At 43.2% G+C, this 22,323-nt stretch overlaps 1 protein-coding gene across 1 annotated transcript in view; it reads left to right on the top strand.

The window, feature by feature from the left end:
• SPRED2 (sprouty related EVH1 domain containing 2) overlaps nucleotides 1-21,702 on the top strand; it is a 71,316-nt gene extending 49,614 nt beyond the window's left edge. The window contains exons 4-6 of the mRNA XM_069954497.1: nucleotides 1,531-1,595; nucleotides 19,699-19,845; nucleotides 20,356-21,702. Coding sequence (XP_069810598.1) covers nucleotides 1,531-1,595; nucleotides 19,699-19,845; nucleotides 20,356-21,003 — 860 coding nt within the window. The 3' untranslated portion in view covers nucleotides 21,004-21,702. The remainder of the gene's footprint in view (nucleotides 1-1,530; nucleotides 1,596-19,698; nucleotides 19,846-20,355) is intronic.
• Nucleotides 21,703-22,323: the final 621 nt, after the last annotated feature.

Consider the following 22,323-nt stretch of genomic DNA (forward strand, 5'->3'; position numbering starts at 1 on the left):
CGGTAGTATATAGTCCCCCTGTGCGCTCCCCCGGTAGTATATAGTCCCCCTGTGCGCTCCCCCGGTAGTATATAGTCCCCCTGTGCGCTCCCCCGGTAGTATATAGTCCCCCTGTGCGCTCCCCCGGTAGTATATAGTCCCCCTGTGCGCTCCCCCGGTAGTATATAGTCCCCCTGTGCGCTCCCCCGGTAGTATATAGTCCCCCTGTGCGCTCCCCCGGTAGTATATAGTCCCCCTGTGCGCTCCCCCGGTAGTATATAGTCCCCCTGTGCGCTCCCCCGGTAGTATATAGTCCCCCTGTGCGCTCCCCCGGTAGTATATAGTCCCCCTGTGCGCTCCCCCGGTAGTATATAGTTTCCCTGTGCGCTCCCCCGGTAGTATATAGACCCTCTGTGCGCTCCCTTGGTAGTATATAGACCCTCTCTTCGTGCTCCCCAGTAGTACATAGACCCCGTGTGCTCCCCAGTAGTATATAGCCCCACGTTTTTTTTCTCCCCAGTAGTATATAGCCCCCCTGTGTGCTCCCCCTCCCATATAGCATATAACATAAAAAAAACACTGCAGCAGTCACAAGAGGCTGCTCTCCCCCTGTCCTGGTGCGCCGGCACCAGAGACAGAGAGCGGCGTCTTGTAACCGCTGCAGCCACAAGAGTGACTGACAGGGAGGAAGCAAATGGCTCCCTCTCTGTCAGTGCTGCTGCACGGTAACTATGAGCGCTCGTTTTACGAGCCCTCATAGTTACTGTGAAGAGCGCAGCAGAGGTCCGGACAACTGTCCTCCGTGGTCCGCTAGTTGAGGACGCCTGATATACATTATGGATTCTTTTACAATGGCCTATGAACAATGCTCCATTACCGCTCATAAATGACTGGCAGTAAATCATACACAGTGGATACTCTGATCTGTCCTCGCGGTATGCAGCCCTGTTTAAGGATAAGATAGTGTGGAATAAGCTCTCTGAGACCAAATAGCACCATATAATGTAGTGCCGTTTGGCTAATAATATCGGAGAATATCGATACAGCAGGATCTCGCTGTTCCTGGTAATTTAGACTTTTTGAACCCACCTGCAACGTTGTCACGTCAATGTGACAGTGAAGCGGTGACTGTAGGTGCGGAGTCGGGGGGATAAGGCCTAGTTCTGCTAAACCAAGCTTATTTGTGTAGTAACCTTGAGATCAGGTAGTAAGGTGGGGCAGCACTGACTTTCCTTGTGGTGTTTTGTTCTTGTTCCTGCAGTTTCCTTTTATGTATCTTGGGTTAGTTGTGTATACTAGGCAGTATGCCATTGCTTGCCCTGCAGGTATCTAATTGCTGAAAAACTCTTCGTAGTTATATATTGAGAGGTTGCCACACCCCAGTTTATTAAGGAAGAGGCTTATTTCTTGAGTCATTTTTGCATATTAAATTATTATGAGGTGTGAAGAGAATACTGTGAGAAGTCTCGTGGATCCTGTTTTCAGTTTTTTGTATTGTTTTTAGACATAATAATATAATTTTATGTGTTTTTTTTTCCCCCCTCCCCCCAGGATCCACCACCTCATCCTCCACAATCCATAATGAGGCTGAACTTGGAGACGATGACGTTTTTGCAGTAAGTACTCAATGTTTTTACATTTTTTTTAATTTTTTATTGAAGGGACACTAAACCTAAAGTACAAAGTGGATAAAATTGCAGCTTATTAAACGTTGCTAACACGAAGGAGGGGGGGGGGGGTTTATCAAACATGGTGTAAAGTGAAATTATCTCAGTTGCCCCTAGCAACCAATCAGATTCCACATAGACTCTTTGGAAAATGAAAGGTGGAATCTGATTGGTTGCTAGGGGCAACAAGATCCAGTTTCACTTTACACCATGTTTAATAAATTTCCCCTATATGTTATGTACAGGCATGTACTTGCTCTGAGCTGGGGCTAGGAAGGTTAATGCTGTTATCATGGAGGGGGGCGACATTTTGGTCACATGCTCCTCCTTGTCGGCCATTTTATGGACAGGAACACCACAGAGCAGGGAAGCACAGCCTGGAGAAGGGGAGTCTGTTTTTAGCTCTATGATGTACACAGGGAGCTGCTGTCAGTATATACAGCGAGTACACTTACTAATACTGTACACATAACTATTTTACTATAGAGTGGCCAGCCCCTTTAAGGTTATGTTGGAATCTGTGCCCATGGCTGTTCAGCCCAATATCACATACCTTTGATTTCTCATGTAACCTACCCATGGCTCAATTTTAGGCGGTGAAGTTCTACGTTGATAACTGTTCACTAAAGAAATGGCTGGACTTTTCCTGTAGCTCGGTGGTGATTCTTTTAGCTTCTATGCATTAGCTGTTAACGCGACTGAATGTACATGTTTCATGCAGCATACCAAGGTAGCCAATAGTGGCCTTATACCATATCAATATGGGTACTTGGCTCGAATGTCACATAGGTAACAGATCCTGCGGTACAGCCACAATTCACAGTTATACTGAGTTCACTCCAAAATATGCAATCATCCCCAATCGCCAAACTCTACGTGTTTCCCTGCAGCTAGGTACGGTTCACCAGGGGTTCATATGGGCTTAAGCACCTCTAACCTAAAACCGGATACTCACAATACACAATTAGGGTATTTGCACACTCCGGAATCCCAATGGAACACCTGCCGCGGATTCCGCAGCTCGATGTGCGCAGACACTGGCGGCCGCGCACATCACCGCTGCTCCCATAGGCTTCATTGTATGGTTTGCCAGATTCCAACATCGGCCCGAAGAATGAGCCCGCTCGGAACCTGACAAACCATACAATGCAGCCTATGGGAGCAGCTGAGATGTGCGCGGCCGCAAGTTGCGGAATCCGCAGGGGGTGTTCCCTCGGGATTCCGTAGTGGGCACTTACCCTAAGTAAAGTAAATGCTCTCCTACTGTTCTCAACACTCCGTGGTTATATCTCCCATCATGAAGTCCTTAGCAGGATGGCAGATGGACAAACACCGCATGTTGGCATTCCGTCAAAATAGGAGGCTGATATTAATACCTGCATGGACTTTAATAGCCTAAACGTAATCGGCTAGTGGCCAGATCTTTTTCTGAACATGTTTATGATCACACCCGAAATCATAGCATGTAGGAAAAAGCCCACTAGCTGATTGTGTGAGCCATTGAAGTCATTGGAGCCCTTGTATGTGGTTATCCGATTTCAACAGGGCAATGACGTATGCATACAACATGGTTTGGCTGAACCCTAAGTGGGGATCCCTATGGCATAACATCCATGTGCCGTAGCACAGGGGTGACCAAAAAGTTGATTGTGATCTACTGCAGAGAACATCCTTCCATAAAAAAAAAAAAAAAAATTACTAAAGGCTCTATTACACCAAGCAATTATCAGCCGTTGCGGCCTATAATCGCTTGGCGTAATAGCTCCTGTTAAAAGCTGACTTTCACGATGTCTGCTGATCCTTGTCTTTCAACATGTTGAAAAATAACTAGAATGATAGCGACGGTCTGCTGGCCGTCACTCTGTGTGTTACAAGTGCCCCCTCCATGTCGGCGGCACGTGTAATTGCGTCGGCAGTGAGTGTGGAACTATAAGCAAGCGAGCAATGATCTGACTGGTCGGGCTGGGCCCGTATAATAGGGCCTTTAAGTGTTGTTTCAAGTCATGTAAGTTAAGCCCCTACTACATTGGGCGATCAGCGTGAGCCGACCTGTCAGGTCAGCGCTGGCTTCTTGTTCCCCGCTCCCTGCTGGCTCTATTACATGTGCCAACAGTGAGTAGGTAAGTGCGGGGGGGAGGGGATCGTTTTGGGGAGCCCATAGGAGAAAGCGGCAGATCGTTGGCAGCAGATCATTGCTATCAAGCTCGTTTTTCTTTCAACATGTTGAAAGACAGCGATCAGCTCATCGTGCATGTCGGCTGATCGTTGCCTTTTATTACACTAAGCGATTACCAACCAATTATCGGCTAAATATGAACAATAATCACTTTGTGTAATAGGGCCTTTACTCTAAGGCGTGCAGGCTGATTTGTCAGTGTCTTGTACATCACTTGATACAGACCCGACAAAAAAAATAAATAAAAAATAGCTTTGATACTGGAAAATTGAGAGCACCCCCTGCCTTAGGGAATCCTCGCGGAGCTGTTTGCAGAGTCTGCATGTTGAAGGACTCGCTTAGCTATACCTGCTCTGCAGTACTTGCATCGGTCAATAGTGAATCTCTTTCTCATGTTTGGAATACAGTGCTTTTGCACTATACTGTTTTGTGATCAGGAAATGGTGCTTAACTACATTCTCCGGAATCGAGTGGCGTGAGTCTTTGTAGTTTTGTTGGTATGGTTTTTTTTTTGTGTGTGTGTGTTTTTTTTCACAAAGGATAAAATGGTTTTGCCTGTAAGGCAGCATCACATTCCACTCCACTGTGGTAGATGAATCATTGAAAAGCTGAAGTGAACATGATCTTAATGGTCAGATCAACCAAGGTCAAGGCAGTACAAGGGAGGAGCGTATTATCTGTATTGTTGAATCAGTGAGTCATCTGCTTCCTTTTTTTTTTTTTTTTACCCTTCTAAATGTAACACCCTTTCTTCCTCAGCAGGCATATCAAGTGCACTTGAAAGGATAGCCAGACTGCTGCATAGCTAACCAATAATTTATTAGCCTGCTTATAGGAGCTGTGCATCGCACAGCAGCCAGGGACTTGGCGTAGCAGTGCCGAGCGGTGCGTGTTAGAGGGTCCTTTCAGGTTTGCGGCCCTTGCTGACCAGATTCTTTCAACAGTTGGCATTCCCTTCCCATCTGTTCTTTTGTCCCAGTTTTAAAAGACAAACAACAGCAGGCTGGGTTAAAAGGTGACTTCCTCTGCTCCAGAGTTAAGCTATCATTAGCAGCTGCTTCCCAGCTACCTGCCAGATTGATTTATGGAACCCTATAGGGGAGGGGAAGTCGCTCCGGCCTTCTATGAACGAAAATGTCTCCACTGTCTGCACAGTTGTCAACTTATCTGAGGTCTACCACTCCCAGCTCAAAGGCCAGAAAGCGGCGTGTCAGTAGCTGCATCTAGGCCGTACATGCTCTCAATCATAGTCAGACGGTATACTTTTATTTTTAGTCTGGGGTTTGAATTAAATTTTTTTTTTTTTTTTTTTAACTTGTACTCACGCAACTTGGAGGAAGATCCAGAGAACAGGGCAGTGATCAGCAGTGATCAACTGGCGATACATGAGAGAAAGTGTCCAGTTTCCCTGCAGCGCCTCCACAGGGGAAATAAAGCATTACATACTTGAGTAATACAGGGCAGGTCCTCAACAGAGAAAGAGAAAGCTCTTTGTTTCTCCACTCTTACATAGGATCTTGAATAGGATATTCCCATACACTTTAGACAACTATATGGTTCAACTAGATGGTACTGCACCATGGAAGCTCCTGCAGTGCTCGGATGTAGGTGAAGACTATCCATACAATAATATTAATAAGACCATGGCACTTAATGAAGCACAGTCTTTGTTAGTGTGGGTTATTTGTGACACCAGTAGTAAGGTTAGTAGACGAGCGAATATAATGCAGATAGGCAGCAGTAGTTATGAAACTACACATGGCAGCCATGCTTTACTGCTGCCTATCTGGATACAGCGGCGACCATGCTTTACTGCTGCCTATCTGGATACAGCGGCGGCCATGCTCTTCTGTTGCCTATCTGGATACAGCATACTGCACAGATCTGCCATGAACAAAGCCCGGGAGGGCCGATATGTAGGTGTATGGCGAGGTCTGATTGGTGAATTTCTTTTTATTAGGTAGATAGAAGCAGCACTCACTTGGTGAGTGCCGCTTCTATCTATGGAATAGACTGTGTGAAGGTGCCATATTTGCATGCCTAAGCGGAGCACCACGCGGACTACTCATCAATTTGACAATAGTAAATTTGTCCGTTTTGTCCGACTCTTTAGGTTGTATGGCAGCCTCCTGACTGTCCCCATACAGGGGAGAGGAGGCTTAGGCCTGTTGGATTTTGGGTCCCCCAAATTATTTTTTTTTCCCTAAGACATATTAGTTTCCTCCATGGCTGACTGGTGTGACTGCACTCCTCCTCTAACCATACACACTGGTGTCACTGCACTCCTCTCTAACCATACACACTGGTGTCACTGCACTCCTCTCTAACCATACACACTGGTGTCACTGCACTCCTCTCTAACCATACACACTGGTGTCACTGCACTCCTCTCTAACCATACACACTGGTGTCACTGCACTCCTCTCTAACCATACACACTGGTGTCACTGCACTCCTCTCTAACCATACACACTGGTGTCACTGCACTCCTCTCTAACCATACACACCACAACACATGAACGTTCAATGACAAACGTGTGTATATGGGTGGACAGGAGTCCCACAAAGTGTCGGCTATTAAATGTGTATAGCCACCCTAACTACCACAGGGGCTTTAGTTTACGACGTACACCACAGTGCTCTGCCATATTCATCGCATAACACCGCTAGAGCCATCAGATGACAGTGACTTATAATAAGGGACGGGTACAATGTGGTTTCGGTCATTTTCGAAGAGGGTTTTTAGGGAAATGTTACATTCTCCGCACTGCTTCCCTGTGGTATAAAACAACAGACAAGACATTCGATTGGGCAAAAGAATAAAGTAAATGATGTTAATGTGAACAATATGTTGTGAGATACTGATACTGGCTCTTAGCTACCTACATATCAGCCAATAACTGGACCTTTTCCCCATGCATTAGGCAGGACATCTTTAGAAAATGCTTATCCTCTTAATAGTGCCCTGCCATGATCTGATCAGGGGTCGTTGTAGTTTTTTTTTTTTCCCCATTGGTGGGCTCACAAGTAGTAGCTTCCTGTTGTAGAGAGGCACGGGCTGAACTGCATGTGCCAGCTGAACCTGTTAGCTGGGAACACCATGCTAAGTGTATCTATGGCACATCCTACAGACTGGCACATTGCCACCTTTCTTACTCAAACGTAACAGGTTGGTGCCTTTGCTTTGCACATGAGATGCCGGTTGTGGTGGTAGTTCTTCTTCCTTAGGCGTTGTGAAGATTCCACCACCAAAGTCCTACCCATCTTCAGCCCCGCTGTTGGATTTGTGAAATTTCAGCCCTATTGTCTTCCTTTCCTAAAGCTGATGAAGTAACTCACTGTTCTGTGTCTCTGGAGTCTTTGAAGCACAGGGCTCAATGAATAGGGCAGTGTTCCCTTATGCAAACAGTATAAAAAGTAAACTTGCAGTGGGGCAGAGCTGGCCTTTTTGTGTGCGAGTGTGTATGTGTCAGGCCAGGATTTTGTTCAAGTCACGCACAAGATCTTCAAAGAAATGTCACCTTAAAATTTTATGTAATGTCTATGTATTTACTAACTACACAATGGTGTGTGAGGTTTAACTTTTTGGGCGAGACTCTTGCACGAGAATATCGGCTGTACTTGGCCAATGTAATAGGACATGTTAAAAGGCCATGATCAGCAGTCGCTCTGTGGAATAGTAGTGGTGGCAGCAGACTTTCATTGACTTCATTGGGCAGCCCAAATGATCTAAGAATTGTTTGGGCGGCCCCACTTGTTGTCTGTGCGTGTAATAGCACAGGCGGGGAACGAGGGGGAATCGAGCACTGAACTGTCAGGTCGGCACTTGCTTCCAACTCATTATCGTATTTTGTAATACAGCCTTTACTATTTGTTCTTGTCATTAGCCATTTTATTGTGGGAATTACCATTGTCATTGAGCCATGCTGGGAGATGATCTATTTGCATTCAGTTAAGAAAACAATCCAGTGAAGCATTACTTAGGAAGTATGGCGCCACCTGGTGTTCAAAATGTATAACAATGTGTACGACCACCTAATGAGCGAATTTCTGAGGGACGCACATGCTCAGTTACTCTCCTGAGAGGTCAGTTTCGGCATAGTGATCTTTTTGTTCATTGCAGAGCAGCCAAAAGGTATGGGAAGGACCAGAACCTCTAGTATAGGTAGATAAGAGAAGGTTCCCAGAAGGGCCTGCACTCCAGAGGACACAAACATAAAAAAATTATTTTATTTTTCTTGTGCTATAAATACTGTAAAGTCCCGGACTCCTTTGTCAACTTCACCTGAGAGAAGAGAAAATACCTGCTCTCCTATGACATACACTGCACCGTCTAGTATACGTGAATAATTGTCAGACTCTAAACACAGGTTATTTGTGTAGAAGGATTTCCTGAAGGTGCAGGAAATTATACAGGATCAACAGTCATGCGAAGCAGGAAAGGGTGTCATCCCGTCCCATTTTGCAGCAAGAGCCGGTTAGGTTGGTGGATTCCAGGAAGAGACAATGCAATCTGCTGTCAGGATTATGTTTTCCATAAGACTTTATTTTATTTACTCAGTGCTAACTGCACACGGCTCTTTACGGAGCTGAAATAAAAGTGTAATCTAATACAGCAAAGAAAACACAGGTGGGACCAGGCCGCTAGGACATAATAAAGAGCTACTTGTATCTGCTCTGAAAATGCAACTTAACACCTGTCGGTGAGGGTGCAGCGCTTCCACTTATCCATTCTGTCAATACAAATCTATGGTAGAAACTAGAACATGGATTATTCTCCATAGTATGGCCTATAGTCAGGGGTTAGGCTACTTGCTGATAAAGGACTATAAGATAGACCACAGCATTTGTGAAAGGTGTGCGTTTCATTGGTCTGGTATCACAGCTATATATGATTGTGTATGCAGCTCTTATGGAGATTGCAAATACTGTGTAGATCCTACAGTCCTATTCCCCTCCATTAGTCCAGTACTTCTTTCTAACATGCATAAGCTTAGTTATAAGAAGTGGGGGGGGGGGGAGCATGGACTTGGGTTACGTTGTTAAACACAGGTCTGAATTAGGGGGCTGTAGACACAAAGCATAGTATATTTCCCATAACCCACCATGACGTAAGTGTACATCATGGTAGCGTTAAGAAGTTATTGAGGGGGATCGGGAGACAAGCCCTCACCATACCTTGCAGCTGACCGCTCCCCCCGACAGGGTGGCAATTGATGGTTTAGTCCTAAGGCTGCCATGGCAGATCTGCTAGTGCAGCCAGTGGCGTCATAAAAAAATTATTTATATATATTTTTTTTAAACTATATATCTTTTTTCTATAATTTTTTTGTTATATGGAACCATCTCAAACTGAAGGGGAAAAAAAAAATATATATATATACATACACACATGTGCAGATTAAAAAATTGTGTGTGTGTATATGTATATATATATATATATATATATATTTAATATGTGTGTGTGTGTGTGTGTGTGTTTTATTCTATACATATATATTTTTTATTTTTCGTTTTTTTATTTTTATTATATGAAACCACTTGGTTGTCATCATAGCAAAAATCAGTAAGAAATACACCACGGCTGTAATCAACGTGTCACTGGCAGGATTCGTACATATACAATATTCTCCTGTAAACATCATGTAACTCTCACCAATCTTCAAAGTATTCAGTCTGACCTCTTACCAGGTAAAGCTTGTTTGTGGACCCCCCCCCTCCTCCCATCCAGGGACCTCAGATGGAATCCACATCACCCGCTCCAGCAGGCGACACTTGTTATGTTACTTGTCTTTGTTTCTATTAACTCTCTTACCAAACATCCTGTTTTCTCCAGAAGCTTTTCTTTTTTTTCTTTTTTTTTCTTTTTCTTTTTTTTTTGATGAATTCAGTTTGTTCTGTTTTGGCTTCAGCAGCTGCAATTTTTCGGAAAGTGACCTAAGTCCTGGGTCCGGGAGGGCTGCACAAAGAGTCAGACTTTAAATTCTAAAAATGAAAATGCCTATAGGCCCCTTAATGCTGAAACATACACTGGGCCCCTATTTTATTATTAAGATTTGACCCCGATCAACCCATTAAAATTGTATGGTCCAACAAAGGTGTCCTGTATGCAAGTCCAGTTTTCATAGTGTGGTGAGCACTCTCTGTTGTTTGTCTGCGCTCCTGGTGCGTCAGTCCCGCACTCTGGACAAGACACAGGTTTGGCACCATAAAGAAGGTGCGTGGCTTCACTGAAATGTTGGGACAGTATAGACAAAAAATTGGTTTATTCTTTGTTTTATACATCATTTGGCAGCCATGTCTAATATGGAAGTTCCCTTGTTCTGCATAGTGCATCATGTTCAGGTTCTATGCAGAGACATGTGACCTTTGAACTTTGTAGAGCTGTTTTTTTAGTGGATTCCAGAATTTGCAACTTGTTGTATGCTGTTTGTACACTTTTAATGCATTATATATGGTTTTATATGTTTAGTCGATAAGAGACTGTTTTTTAGCTTTTCATAGTTCACACCGTTTAACGTGCTGTGGTTTTTTCGTCATATGTCGATTTAGGAAGTACGACCTAGTCGGCCTGAGTACAGCCTTGTCTTTGCACGAAGCCTCTGGAGAGGCTCTCCCAGCCTGGTGATCAAATAGATTAGGTTGTTGTGCTACACCAAAGTAAGGCCTGAGGCACACAAAGCTGTGGGGTAATAGAGGACAATTGCTTATAGGCACCAAAACCCTATGCAAACATTGTAAAGAACCATACTGTACTGTTTCTGGAAGTATTGCAGCCCTAAAGGGCTTATCCAGCGCAATAAAAACATGCCTACTTTCTTCCAGAGACAACACGACTCTTTTTTTCCAGCCCAGGCGTGGTTTGTAATTAAGCCCCACTCACTTCAATGGAACGGAGTTGCAAAACCTGCACCCAAACTGGAGACAAGAGCGGTGGAAGAAAGTGGCCATGTTTTTGTAGCGCTGGATAACCCCTTTAAGCACATAAGCACAACTACAATATCCATACATGGGGGGGGGGTTTACTTCTGGATACCCCAAACCACATCCTATACCCGGCACTCAGCCACTGAACCTTGCCCTCTCTTCATTGCTATGTAATATGTCTAAACTGGCTACCGTAGGGAGTCCCATGCACAGCATTTAGCCGACTAGTCGTATCCATGCTTCAGACCTAGAATCTCTGCAGTTCACGGACCAGCTGTGAAATCTATCAACTTACATCTCAGTACAACTGGGAATTCCTGAGACTGGAAAACAGATTTCTAAGAAGCTCCAAACCTGTAGTGTACCACAACTCTTCCGTCTCTAAGCCAGCCATGGCCCACTCACAATCCCTGTCCTAAGTCCCCGCACTTACACCCAACAAAAGCCTCTTTACAGTATGAAGGATACATTCATCACCAGCATGGACAAGGGTGCAAGTGCCCTAGAGGAGGTCAGCGCTACCTTACAATGCTTCCTATTGGGGATGCTTGCCACAATCTGGTCCCATTTTTACCGTTGACTCCTCTTCTCCATCTTCATCCAGGTGTGCACTGCGGTCTGTAGTCCTCTACAATGGTTTGCAGACACTACTGGAGGTGCTGTGATTTCATTCAGAGAAGCCTGACCTTTGAACCTCGAAGAGCTGTTATTTTTGTGTTTTTTTTGTTGTTGTTTTTGTTTTTTTGTTTTGTTTAGTGGGTTCCAGAATTTGCAACTTGTTATATGGTTTTTTGTACACTGTTTCATTGCATGTGTTATTTCGATAGTTTTAGAAGTTTAGTCGAGAAGAGACTTTTTTTTTTTTTTTTTTAATACCTTTTTATGGTTTATACCATTTCATGTTTTTCTTCTACTTCTTTCACATCCTCGCTTCTGGTCCGGCCACGACTCTCTTATCTGTGTTACACTTCTCTCCCACGCCACCATCACTTTACAGATGCCGTTTAAATTAAGTCCTGTTAACGGACCCTGTCACTAAAGGGAAAATAAAAGACTAACTTTGATCCTACTGTATTTCCAAACCCATGTTACCTCTCCGTCTCCTTCCAGGGTCATCTGGGTTGCCCCAAAAAAAAAAAAAAAAAAAATTTTGGACACCATTAGCTTCCCTATGGAAGAAAAAAAGTGAAAAACTTCTAGGGCCAACCTTAGGTACGACCCATACCTATCTCAAGAACTAGGCCTTTTCTTAATACAGGACACAGCAGTTGTTTACTTCCATAGATGTTAATGGATGTTTCATAAACTGCCTAACTTAATGAGCTACGCTGAGCTCCCTTAGGATAGACCATAAAGGTTCGGGAATGTGTTTACCCCTCTAAATGCATCAAATGGCCAATAAGGTAAACTAAAACTAACTTTTATAGAAACACTAATAAATTAAGAATCCATGAAAATCTGCTAACTAAATACTCTATTAGGCCATGTTCACACAAGATAAGTTAAGTATTAATCACGGTCGTTGTTGTCGATTTGCAGCACGGCCGTGATTATTACTTAACTTGTGCTGCAGCTAGAAGGAATCTCGACCGGAGTGTATACACTCTGGGGGAGATTTATCAAACATGGTGTAAAGTGAAACTGGCTCAGTTGCCCCTAGCAACCAATCAGATTCCACTTTTCATTTTCCAAAGAATCTGTGAGGAATGAAAGGTGGAATCTGATTGGTTGCTAGGGGCAACTGAGCCAGTTCTACTTTACGCCAGTTTGATAAATCACCCCCATAGTATTCACTCCGGCCGGACATGTCAGTTTTCTGCGGCCGCAGAGAACCTGTCAGTTCACACAATGGAGAGTGCGACTCTGGCTGCAAGCTCCATTGTGAGCAGCGGTGAATTCGGATGCAGGCGCACACTGCTCCCACATCCGAATTCAGCAGAAGTGAAAATCATCACCGGCCGGGATGATCTTCTCTGACACCGGCCGTTCTGTGACACGGCCGGTGTCTTACGCCATGTGAACATGGCCTTAGAGACCATAGAAGCAACCCAACTTCTCATCCTAATAGGATCCATTTTGTGTTTTTTTTTTTTTTTTTTTTTTTTACTCATAAACCATATTTCCAACAATACGTCTTCCAAGACTGTTGCCACCTTACAGACAGGGTTAGACGAACTTGAGATTTATTGGGTTCTCCAGACCTTAATAATTGATGGCCTATCCTCGGGGGTTACCAATTACACTTCCGAGCTTTACAACTAAATTTAGCGACTGCGCCATCCGAGATACGTAACTACAGATGTGTCTAGGTTGGGTTAAGGCCCTATTCCACCAACAGATCTGACGACAGATTATCTGCCAAAGATTTGAAGCCAAACCCAGGAACAGACTATAATCAGAGAACAGGTCATAAAGGAAAGACTGGATTTCTTCTCTTTTCAAATCCACTCCTGGGTTTGGCTTCAAATCTTTGGCAGATAATCTGTCGTCAGATCTGTTGGTGGAATAGGGCCTTTAGGATCCCGGATCAGTGTGCAGCGGTAAGGTCACAGTCGCTCTCTTTCCTTTGTATGCTGGGAGATCTGATGCTGCAGTTGTGAAGGTGACACTCTGCACAGGCTGTGCATACAATTACCCTGGAACAGTGGATGCTGGCCCGGTGACAACAGGATGATTGACAACTTCCTGTTAGCAGATTAGAACTGCGCAGGACGGCGGCAGCGACGGCCAGAGAGGGAGTAGAAGAGCTATAGGAATGCTGGAATCTTTCCTCTATGTACACATTGCATCATTGTTTCAGGCAGCACTATGCACTTTAGCCCACAAAACTAAACTGCACTCCCCAGTTGTGCGAAGGGACTCGAAGACATCTGGACCTTGGATAACAAGACGTCCAAGTGTAACACTCTCTCAAGACTGAACGTTACTTTGCTCTGTTAAAGCTTTCAGCAGCCGTTGGTTTTAATCGTGTTTTTTAACTTCAAAAACTGCAGTTTTTGCAAAGCCTATGGTCTCGTTGCAGCCGGACGTGTACCTAATATGCAGTAATTGTGTGTTTTGGGATGTAGTCGCCCAGGCCCCTCTGCTAGGGGTGTAACTATAGTAGGTGCAGAGGTTGCTGTCGAACCCGGTCACTAAAGCTGGAGGCCCCCTAACAGATTTCACACTGGGGCCCATCAGCTTCGGGTTACACCTCTGCCTCTCTGTTTAGACAACTGTTTTGAGTTTTCTTAATGCAGGACGATAAATAGAGCAATATGGGAATGAGTTTGGCCTCGTTTCAGGGCTAAAAAAGAAAAAAAAAAGTTTGCTGTAGTTTTTTTCAGTACATTGTACTAATAATGGTGGATCTGAGAATCCTTCAGCAGACTGCAGGTTGTTGTTCATCAACCCTTAAAGGGGTTGTCCAGGCTTCAGAAACAGATAAATTAAAGGAAATGGATATAAATTGTAATACCATACACAACCTGAGAACAGGGTGGTGCTGTTTTTGCAAGAAAGTATCTGTGCTTTTTGTAATCTTGGATAACCCCTTTAAGTAAGCTTTGATAGCGTCCCCCCCCCCCCCCCAACAAGCCTCATCTCTCTGCTCCCCAGGTTATCAATAGGTCCTGTGATGATTTCAGTGTATAAGTTCTTGTAACATAGTCTTATAGACTTCTAGTCAAAATAAACAGAGGTCTTCTCCATTTTGTTGTTCTATGGTACTCTCAGTAGCAGTCTCCTATTAATATTGTGTGTCTGACACTTTTTTTCTGTATGCTTTATGTAAAGTAGCTCTCCGTTTATTGACTTGATAACAGCAATTTAACTTAACTTTTTTTGCTTATTACTTAAAGGAGAAGTCTGTCGAAATTTTTTTATTAAAGTATTGTATTACCCCCCATAAGTTATACAAACTATCAATATACACTTATTATGGGATATGCACATAAAGTGCTTTTTTCCCTGCACCTACTACTGCATCAAGGATTCACTTCCTGGATAACATGGTGATGTCACTTCCTGGATAACATGGTGATGTCATGCCCCGACTCCCAGAGCTGTGCAGGCTGTGGCTGCTGGAGAGGATGATGGCAGAGGGATGCTCAGTGTCCCTCCAGTGCCCTGTGTCCCTCAGTGTCCCCCTGCCATCATCCTCTCCAGCAGCCACAGCCCACACCGCTCTGGGAGTCGGGTCGTGACATCACCATATTATCCAGGAAGTGAATCTTTGATGCAGTAGGAAGTGCAGGGAAAAAAAGCACTTTATTAACATTTCCCGTAATAGGTGTATATTGGTGATTTGTATAACTTTTGAGGGGCAATACAATACTTTAATAAAAAACTTCGCCAGACTTCACCTTTAAAGGAGAAGTCCAGCGAAAATTCAAAATCACCGGCAGGTAAGGGTTGTGGGAACAAAGTAAAGAACGTATACTTACCCGTCCCCATTCCCCCCTTTGATGTAACTTTCTCCTGGCTTCATTCTACATCCATGGTTAAGTTCCTGATGGACCCGCTGATGGATTTCCTCCTCAGCCACTCAGTGACTGCAGTGGTGTCCCGCCCCAGTCACTGATACTGATTGGCTGGACGGGCAGTCCATCAGCCGGGTATGTCACGTTGCAGCTGCAGTAGGCACATGGCTGTCAGAGATCAGTAACTCATTACTGCAGGGGCACAGGGATGGGTAAGTATACATTCTTAATTATTTTCCCGCACCCCCTGCCTGCCAGTATTTTTTTTATTTTCAACAGATTTCTGCGGTACTGCTGCAACACTCACTAATCAAAAGAATGGGGACCCTTGACCTCCATTAGAATGTAGCGGCAGCAGTGTTCAGAAGTCTATAGAAAATATGTACACTCAGCTTACCTGTTTTGTTTTTTTTGTGGGCAGAAGGAAATAAGCCCCTGCTAGACTCCCCTGGAAACCGTTTTTCTTATATAAGATCAGATGATCGGGCATGATGCATCCAGCCCGATCCAGTCCACTGAGAGATAGTCAGGACAATCACGAACAGTCTGATACCTGCGCCCACCAAAATTGTCAGGTTCAGCGGACAATCTTCTAGAATACCGTATACTTTCCATATTCGCTAGCTTCTCTCAGCTTGGCAGTCAGCTTAGTTTTACCAGCACAGCCCCCGCCATAGAGAGAGAATATTCCAGAATGAGGTAAGATCAGTAAGGGCCGTTGTGTTCCAGCAGGAGACGCTTCGCTGGTGAGTAATGTAATTCCCATTGGGCCAGTGAGCTGGCAGTCTGGTTCACAGCACCGTGAATATTAAAATATCTTGTGTTCTACTTGGCATTGTTCAGTAAAACTATTTCCTTTGGTTTATAATCGTAGTACAAGTATATTTTAAGCCTTTGGGTTGCATCAGCTGTTGCGTTCTATTTTAAGTCCTGCCTCAAGTGAAAATACAGGGTGGTGATCTCAGCCATCTATAAGTGACCACCGGCAGACCCCGAAATACTACCTCTGCCTACAGTGTGGGAAATGCCTGCGTCCAGGAGCTTTCAGAAGTCGCCACAGATTTGTTTTTCTATCATTCCGAAGGACGTTCAGACCTTTAGTTGTGTGACGCTACTGGAAACCAGTAATTTGTAGCTTGTCTTTTTAGACTCTTGAATACAATCCCTTTAAGACGATAGTTGTGTTTTGTTTTTTGTGTTTTCTCTTTAAAGAGTCACTGTCGTTTCTTCTTCTTCTTTTTTTTTTCTTTTTTTTTCCAGAAATCAATAGTCTGGGCAATTTTAAGAAACTCTGTAATTGGGTTTATTAGGCAAATATGCCATTATCTGCATTCAAAAAACCTTTCCCCAGGTCTCCCTTCTCTCATTTACTGCTCATTATCAGGAAATCTCAGCTGGTTTGCATCAGGGGGATGGGGGAGATCAGTCGCCAGCAGAGAACAAAGGATTACACAGCCAGAACTGTGTGAAAGCCGGTATTCAGAGGTCAGAAAGGTCAGTGCTGACTTCAGAGGAGAGAGCCCGGTGATGTAGCTGTAAATTAACTATTTGTTGTCCTGTTTTGGTGCCTCATCACCCTCCCTCCACCACTTCCTTCTCCATAGAAAACCATGAAGACAGGGGGGGGGGGGAGGTTCAAACTGCTTTTTCATGATAAAAATTCATTTTTCAGCTAATAAACCCAATTACAAAGTTCCTAAAATTGCCTCTACTATTGATTTCTGCAAAAAGGGCAGCTGGTGACAGAAAGTTATAAAGATTTTTCTTCCAGTACTTATCAGATGCTGTATGTCCTGCAGGAAGTGGTGTATTCTTTAACGTTTGACACTGCGCTCTCTCTGCTGCCACCGCCTTCCGTGTCAGGAACTGTCCGGAAATAAAAAATACTATAGCACTCCTCTTTACAGACCTTCCAGTCTTTAGATAATGAAAAAAAATTTTTTGTAAATAAAAGATGCAACAGTTACCAACCCCGGTGTCCAAACAGGGCCAAATCAGTCCAAGTGTAGTAAAGGTAACAGCATCTCACAAGGCGGAGGTAGATAAAAAGGTAGGTAATTTATTCCAGCATGGCACATGTATCTGTGCCATGCTGGAATAAATTACCTACCTTTTTATCTACCTCCGCCTTGTGAGATGCTGTTACCTTTACTACACAGGAACTGTCCGGAGTCAGACTGTAAAGAACACATTACTTCCGTTTTGAGTTGTTTTTTTTTTTTAATAGAAATAAGTCTGCATATCTTTCTGTCACCATTTTTTTTTTAGAGGGAATGTCACCCAAATTTTCTATTGCCAATTAGAGTCATACTAAATGCAGATATACTAATATGTTTCTATTTTCTGACTTAATTTTTTTTTATTTTACTTTTTGTTCATTGTTATAGGGGCAGCCATGTTGCCTGGGCTGTTCTTAACAGCATTTAGTGACATGCTTTACAGCAAGACTCATAGACCTAGACAACAATAGACAGATCTGTCCCCTTAAGAATGCAAAACATTATCGAGCCCTTCTGTGACCTTTGAAAAGGTCATTCCACTAGGAGCCGCTATTGTCTCCTCTACCTACTGGTGTCACATGATGGTGCAATGCTGCACAAATCACTTTACAGCAGCCTCCTCTTATTATCACAGACAGAACAGAAAGTCTCAGCTTAGTTTTAGCCCAAGTGGAGAGAATAAAAACTGCAAGATATCAGGATTACTTTATAATAATAATCCTGATAATAAGTTGGCATTTCTCATGCTGCAGTATGTTAATTCCTCCAGCAGTTTTGGATTACTTTTACACATCAAAAGTTGTGCATATGCTATAAATGGCATACATACAACCCTGCAAATCTTCCCACTGTAAAACACTTAGTGTCACTGTTGGTTAAGGGCTCGGTAATGTTTTACATTCTTAAGGGGACAGATCAGTCTATTGTCTATGTCCATGAGTCTTGCTGTAAAGCATGTCACTAAATGCTGTTAAGAACAGCCCAGACAACATGGCTGCCCCTTAACAATGTACAAAAAGTAAAATAAAATAAAAAATAAGTCAGAAAATAGAAACAGATTAGTATATCTGCATTTAGTATCTGACTTAAAAAAAAAAATGGTGACAGAAAGATATGCAGACTTACTTCTATTAAATAAAAAAAACTCAAGATGGAAGTAATGTGTTCTTTACAGTCTGACTCCGGACAGTTCCTGAAACGGAAGGAGGTGGCAGCAGAGAGAGCGCAGTGTCAAACTTTAAAGAATACACCGCTTCCTGCAGGACATACAGCATCTGATAAGTACTGGAAGACAAATCTTTATAACTTTCTTCCACCCAGCTGATTTAAAAACATTTATTTAATCCATTGTACCCCTTTAAGTATTGCTCCTATTCTGCCTAGAATAAGCTACCAAGAATGGTATCTGAGACCCAGCCTAACCGTGTATTGGCTCAGAACTTGCTTGTCCTTTCAGCATAACGCAGAACAAATTGCAAATAGGATAAGTGACATGGAAGTTTCCTTAAGTCGTACTGTTTTTTTCCATACTATTGTTCTGCTCCGGTCTAGGAACAGACGTGTTGGCTCCTTCAGGTTATTTTCGATAATCCCATTCCTTGTTTACCAGGACCACAGCTATCATTATGGGAGGGGGTGGCTGCTTCCTGGTCTCTGCTGGTGGCCCGGGCCTCACATCTTCATGCAGGCTGTGATTCATAGTTTGCTAGCTGCAAATGTCTCCCCAGCTTCTGTGTCCCTCGTTCTGTGATAAATACTGGAATGTGACGGCCTTCTCAATGACGGCTATCGCGAAACTCATTATCGCTCATTTTCAAATTGCAGAAATGCCGGCCTGCTTAAAAGGGGGTCAAGTATGTGGGGAATTACTCTTCTTAAGAGGGGCCGTTTTTGCTGTTTTAGGATGAGTGGTCCTCAGCCTCTGGTTAAATAACCCTTAATGATGACTTCAAAGCATATAGGGTCCTCTACTGAGAAAGACTTACCCCCTGGCTGGCTGGCTGATACAGTCTAGCCATGTCTTTTCATTGGCTATATCTGTTCTAGGAATATATATTTTCATGCCGCTTCTTCCAGTTACACAGCTCTATTACCAGAAATCTAAGCCAAGTAGTAAATGAATTAAAAAAAAAAAAAAAAAGTTATAAAAAAATCATAACATTCCTTATGGCTTATGATATTTTATAAAAATAATAGTAATGGCTAAATAGGGTAATCTTCAGGTGTATGTGGTGGTATAACAATACCTAAGCTTATGTGTGTACGTATAGGGGTGTGTGTGTGTGTGTGTGTGTGTGTGTGTGTGTATGTATGTGTTTGGGTGTGTGTGTATATATGTATATATATGTATTCATTATTTTTATAAAAAATATATATTTATTTTTTAATCTTTTATCCTTCTCGTTTTGGGCCTTTATTAAAATGTTTCCAGCTTGAAGAATTTACACCTCCATTATTTAATGCCATTGTTTTTCTTCTGCCACTTGCAGACTGGTACAGATAGTTCCTCAAACTCGTCACAGAAGAGAGAGGCACCAGTGAGGACCATCTCATCTCCTCTGACGGGCGGAGGTTGTCGATACAGCACCTTGAGTCCCATTGACTTCTACACCTCGGAACACTATCCTCCAGAACAAGTATGTATTCTCCTTATGGAACTGATCGATTTCTGTTCTTTTAAAAACGAAAAACAAAGCAACTTTATTGAATGTTATAATTTGAATAAAACTATCATTTTTGCTAATGCAGACCTGTGTCATCATGGTAACAGACTACAAACACACCCTGGGTAGTCTGATCCAGCTGTCCTACTGGGTTTAATTTCTCTTATAACTAATATACATTTGGTGGATTGGCAAACAGTAATGGTCATTTCATGGCAAAATAGCTTGGTGAGACAATAAAATGAAAAATCTGCTTGTAGTCTGCTACCATGACAAAGGTCCGCATCGGATCTGTAGAAATAAAAAAAAAAAAAAATAAATATATATATATATATAATTAAAATTTTATTTAATTAACCACAATGGTATTTAATCATCACTTCTCCGCCGTCAGCCAGATTTGAAATCCACTGCTTGTGTATGATTTCTTACTTAGAATGTCGGTTCACCTGTACATTCCTGACCATTGTCTCTCTCTTTCAGTCATTACCCAGGCCACCTCGACACGTCAGCTTCCCAGATGACGACGATGAGATTGTCCGCATCAACCCAAGGGAAAGAAACTGGCTCACAGGTTATGAGGATTACCGCCAGGCACCGGTCCAGCGCAAATACTTGGAGACCGAGAACACAGACTCGTACGTTCGGTTTGCCAAAAACGAATCCTCAAAACACGACTACAACTATCCTTACGTAGACCACACAGACTTTGGCACGTGCAAGGACCTTAAGGGCCCGGTTATAAACACACAGCCCAGCCGATGCAAGTCCAGGAGAAAAGATGGCGAAAGGTCCAGATGTGTATATTGCAGAGACATGTTTAACCATGATGAAAATGGCCGGGGCAAATGTCAGGATGCTCCAGACTCGGTCCGAAACTGCATCCGCCGGGTCAGCTGCATGGGTTTTGCAGACTGCGTCCTTTACCACTGCATGTCTGACTCGGAAGGAGACTACACGGATGCTTGTTCATGTGATACCAGTGATGAAAAGTTTTGCCTCCGGTGGATGCTGCTCGTCCCTTTGTCAATCATTGCCCCCGGCATGTGCTGTTACCTCCCATTACGAGCTTGCTATACCTGTGGTGTCATGTGCGGGTGCTGTGGCGGCAAACACAAAGCGGTGGGGTGACCGCGCGCAAGGCCAGGACATTCTACCATGTGTTTCTGTTAACTGTTTGCTAGGAAGCGCTTTGGCACGAAACACTCCCAACTTTTTTGGGTGCCAGAGGCCCAAGCTTCATAGCCAGCCGCACCGAGCCTCAAGAATTTCCGTGGAGGTTCCTAGCGAACTCGCTTTCTGCCGTATTACTAAACACGTAGCGAGGCGTTTAAGTGGAGTTAAGCTGTGTGAATGGAATGTGGACATGTTGATTCTGTCAGGCCGTCTTGGCAGCGTAACGTCACCTGTAAATAGTCTTGGCACTTCCAGACATGTGATATGCAAGCGCCATAGGAGAGAGGGGAAGGGGTTGTAAAGACCTGGAAGGAAAATGGTTAATGTTGATCTAATAAGTATTTTAATCTGCAGCCAGGTATTCTGTGCTTATATCCTAGGGTAACAAGAGTACCACCATGCAGTATTGCTATTTCTCTATTATGCCAAAACCATTTTATTTATGCATATGTAGTATTGGATGTCCATTACCATTTCCTTGGTTTTTTTTTTTCACCTTTCATTTCTAGACTAAATAACCCAGATTTTCTTAATTTATATGGGATGCATTACTACAACACTCCCAATTTGCACATACCCATGAACAATAGGGATTTTTAGATGTCGTTCTTGTCGTCCTACACAGAACGTGGCACTTGTTCCCTATTCCTTTTTGCAGTATACGCCCTTACTGTCGCCTTATAATCCCAGTGAGACTCGTGGGTCGAGAAAGTTAGATTTTTTTTTTTTGTTCTTCTTTCGGAAAGGGAATGGATTATATTAATTTTTTCTAAACAAGTTATCCATTTTTCTTTAACAAGTTATATGTTTTTTTATGTCCTTTTTGATTTGTTTATACGTGTTCTGTTGGGTGTCTGTTTTTCATGTTTTTTTTTTTTTTTTTCTTCCCATCCCCTACACTACAAGTTCTGTTGCAGAAGGTTAAAATGGCAGCTGCATTTATGAAAAAAAAGCTATTGTAGATAAAACATGTATTCTGTTTGTATAATAGATTTTCCTTCGAGCCCCCCCCCCCCCCCTTCCTTTCCTGAAAACTCGTGAGGCCGACCAGAATTAAGGAATAACGAATGCTGGTGTAGCCGAAATACTTGTTCTTATATTAAGAGAATGTGTTACTGTTCACAGTTCCTTATGTAAAAAATGTACTTATATCGACAACCTGTAAGAACGTAGAGATTTCTTTCTGCATTTCTATCCTCCGGAATTTTCTGTCAAAATCATTTCGGATAAATATTTCCCATCGCCTTTACACTATCGGGGAAGATTTATAAAGTA

This window comes from Dendropsophus ebraccatus, chromosome 15 (genome assembly GCF_027789765.1).
Source record: "Dendropsophus ebraccatus isolate aDenEbr1 chromosome 15, aDenEbr1.pat, whole genome shotgun sequence".
Classification (NCBI taxonomy): domain Eukaryota; kingdom Metazoa; phylum Chordata; class Amphibia; order Anura; family Hylidae; genus Dendropsophus; species Dendropsophus ebraccatus.